At 47.5% G+C, this 3,649-nt stretch overlaps 1 protein-coding gene across 2 annotated transcripts in view; it reads left to right on the plus strand.

Annotated features, from left to right (window-relative positions):
- Positions 1-1,870, plus strand: part of stk11 (serine/threonine kinase 11) — a 32,582-nt gene extending 30,712 nt beyond the window's left edge. For both annotated transcript variants that reach the window (XM_063219805.1, XM_063219806.1), the window contains exons 12-13: positions 1,140-1,407; positions 1,731-1,870. In XM_063219805.1, coding sequence (XP_063075875.1) covers positions 1,140-1,384 — 245 coding nt within the window. In that variant the 3' untranslated portion in view covers positions 1,385-1,407; positions 1,731-1,870. The remainder of the gene's footprint in view (positions 1-1,139; positions 1,408-1,730) is intronic.
- The last annotated feature ends 1,779 nt before the right edge of the window (positions 1,871-3,649 follow it).

Genomic DNA, 3,649 nt, shown 5'->3' on the forward strand with positions numbered 1-3,649 from the left:
TCTTGTAATGGATCTCATTGGGTGCATCTTGTAATGGATCTCATTGGGTGCATCTTGTAATGGATCTCATTGGGTCCATCTTGTAATGGATCTCATTGGGTGCATCTTGTAATGGATCTCATTGGGTCCATCTTGTAATGGATCTTGTAATGGATCTCATTGGGTGCATCTTGTAATGGATCTCATTGGGTCCATCTTGTAATGGATCTCATTGGGTGCATCTTGTAATGGATCTCATTGGGTGCATCTTGTAATGGATCTCATTGGGTGCATCTTGTAATGGATCTCATTGGGTGCATCTTGTAATGGATCTCATTGGGTGCATCTTGTAATGGATCTCATTGGGTGCATTTCAGTATGCGGCCTCCCGTCCTCCACTTGTGCTTGTGGCCTCACCCCGCCTCCTGGCCCCGCCTTCTGTGGACCCTCCTCCGCGGAGAAAACAATAAAGTTTCCCCTTCGTCATCTTAGCCACAACAACTTTTGGGGGACGGTTTTTCATTCACCATCCCGAAATGCAAATGAGAAAATGACATTAGAATTGTGCTATTGCAAGATATTAAATTAATGATCTGTCGTCTGTGATGTCATCATGACAAGCAAGGGAGCAAGGGAGGAAGGAAGTTGGCATCACATGGGGTGGCAAAGTCTATCAATGTTGTTTGTAATCCTCCATGCCTGAGGGACATTATTTGGTATGATAGCCCTCTGGAAGTGGTAGCTTTCTTATATTTTTACTCACTTTCATAATGACACCCAGTGCATTTCGCAATACATGCCTATATACTGTATGGATGTAGGTGTATGCATTACATTTCTACTGAAAGCAAAGCAAATGTTGAATCAGTCATGATGAGGCAATACAAGTAGTCAGATTGGCTGTTTTCTGTATCAGTCTGTATCAGTCTTGCAATGCTTTGAAGTGCTTTTATTTAATTTAACATTCATTTGCTCCCAAAATATCCACGGAAGTAATTGAAACTTTAAAAAATTGCCGGATCGATTCTGGATCGTCCACGCACCGTATTGGTTTGCATCGCCGAATCGATCATTGTTGACACCACTAGAATGCACCCAATGTGTGTGCGTGTGTGCGTGCGTGTGTGCGTGCGTGTGTGCATGTGTGTGTGTGTTTCCAGGTCAAGTAGCGGACGATATGGTGGATGACGAGGAGGACAGCCACGCCCACCACCACAGCCGAGGCCGGGGATTGGTCAAGTCCTGCGTCAACGGCGGCACGTCGGACGGTGGAGGCGGGGCCGCCAAGTCCTCGTCCAATAAGGGAGAGCGGCGGTCCAGCAGCTCGTCCAATCCCTCGCACAAGGGCGGAGCCAGCGGAGCCACCAGCAAGATCCGCAAGCTGTCCACCTGCAAGCAGCAATGACACACACACACACACACACGCAGGTTAGTCACACACACACACACACACACACACACACACACACACACACACACACACACACACGCAGGTTAGTCACACACACACACACACAAGTTGATCAAGATACACAAGCTGTCCACCTGCAAGCAGCAATGACACACACACACACACACACACACACACACACACACACACACACACACACACACACACACACACACACACACACACACACACGTTTGGATGGATAAATGCACATGTAGATGGATAGATGGAATGAAGGATATATGTTCAACCTCTCTCTCTCTCTCTCTCTCTCTCTCTCTCTCTCTCTCTCTCTCTTTAGGTTTCTCCGTATTCTCTCCATCCTTCATGTGCTGTGACTGCGATGCCCCTCAAGACACACGCCCTCTTTCTCTCTCGCTCTCCCTCTCTCTCTCCCTCTCTCTCTCTCTCTCTCTCTCTCTCTCTCTCTCTCTCTCTCTCTCTCATTCTCCATCTCTGTGATTGTGACGTCCCTTCAATGCGCCACCTTCTCTCTCTCTCTCTCTCTCTCTCTCTCTCTCTCTCTCTCTCTCTCTCCATCCATATTCTGCCCATCTCTTCAAGACTCAAGGCACCCGGTTCCCTCTCCCCATCGCCTCAACGTGAACAATTAAAGGCGCTCCCCGTTCCTGTTGCCTCTCTCCATCGCCTCGACCGCACTTCCACAATTAAAGACTCTGTGTCAACCATTTCCGCGATCCTTGTTATATTCATTTGTAGTCTTTTGTCCCATTGAAACCCATTATAAAACGTGGCTGTTGAACTACAAAAATGGCCTCTTCAGATCAGTCCACCATTAGCGCTATCCTTGTTCTATTCTATTGGGGCGAGATCGGCTGACAGGACAGAACAGAGGAGAGACCTCCCCGATCTCCCCCAAAAAGCCACCCGACCCCCGATCCCCGATCCCCGATCCCCGATACATCTTGTCAACCACAGAGGAGAGACCTCCCCGTTCTCCCACCCGATCCCCGATACATCTTGTCAACCACACTTCAACAGTTAAAGACTCGGATGTCCACCATTTATTTACGCCATCCTTGTTCTCCATCCATTTGTAGTCTTTTATCCCATTGAAACCCATTATAAAACGCAGCTGTTGAACTACAAAAATGGCCTCTTCAGTTCAGCACACCATTAGCGCTACCCTCCTTCTCTATCCTTGGATGAGGAATACCACAAGAACGACACCTGCGTTCTCCCCGAATTCTCTTTCTACATCGTCTCAACCACATGCCAACAAACTCAATGTCCCGCAGTTACGCTATCTTTTGTTCTTTATCCATTTGTAGTCTTTTGCCCCATTGAAACCCATTATAAAACCCGGCTGTTGAACTACAAACATGTCAACCATTTATGCTACCCTTGTATTCAGGGCATACTGGCCAGAAGTGCGTGACATTTCCGTTTGTCTGGTATAGAAACGACCGACTTACCACTTTGGCCCGTCAGTGAGTTTGTTTGGTTAGTCCGATTAACATTTACCAGGGATTGGGGGGTTAATTTAGAGCCCTGCATTGCATTGTATTCCATTTGTATGAGAGAGTCTGGCAGGTGTATTCCAGAAGGGACGACCTCGTGCCGGAACGTCCCCCGTTGCCTCTTCTCTCGTCGCCTCATTCACACCTGAACTATTAAAGACTCTTTGCCAACCATTCAGCCAGTGGTCCTCCAGTTTATTTTGGATCAAACACCCCCTTGACCTCATCATGAGCCTGCAAACGCCCCCTTGGCCTCATCATAAACCTATGAACACACCCCCCCTTAGTAATCAACAACAAAATGGACTAATGCCCCCCAATGACAACTGAGAACTTTCCTCACACAACAGCTGAGATGTATTCAGGACTTCATTTCCCACAATTCCTCTTATATACATACAGCGCCCACAATGCACCACTCTCCTCATGGTTCTTCTCAATACAAAGGAGCCCCCCAAGAACACAGACACTATGGATGCCAGCAGTGCGTTCCAATATGCGACCTTGCCTCCTCCTTGTGCTTATCTCCTCGTACCAGGAAGTAATATGTCATGATGACATCACTGAAAACAGCATTATATTTCAATATCTTGCAAAAGCTCAATTGTAGAGTCTTTTTCTCATTTGCAATTGGGATGGTGAATGAAAAACAGTCCCTCAAAAGTTGTTGTGGCTAGACTGACGGCTGGGAAACTTTATCGTTTTCTCCACGGAGGAGGGGCGAGGAGACGGGGCGAGG

Source organism: Engraulis encrasicolus, chromosome 16 (genome assembly GCF_034702125.1).
Source record: "Engraulis encrasicolus isolate BLACKSEA-1 chromosome 16, IST_EnEncr_1.0, whole genome shotgun sequence".
Lineage (NCBI taxonomy): Eukaryota > Metazoa > Chordata > Actinopteri > Clupeiformes > Engraulidae > Engraulis > Engraulis encrasicolus.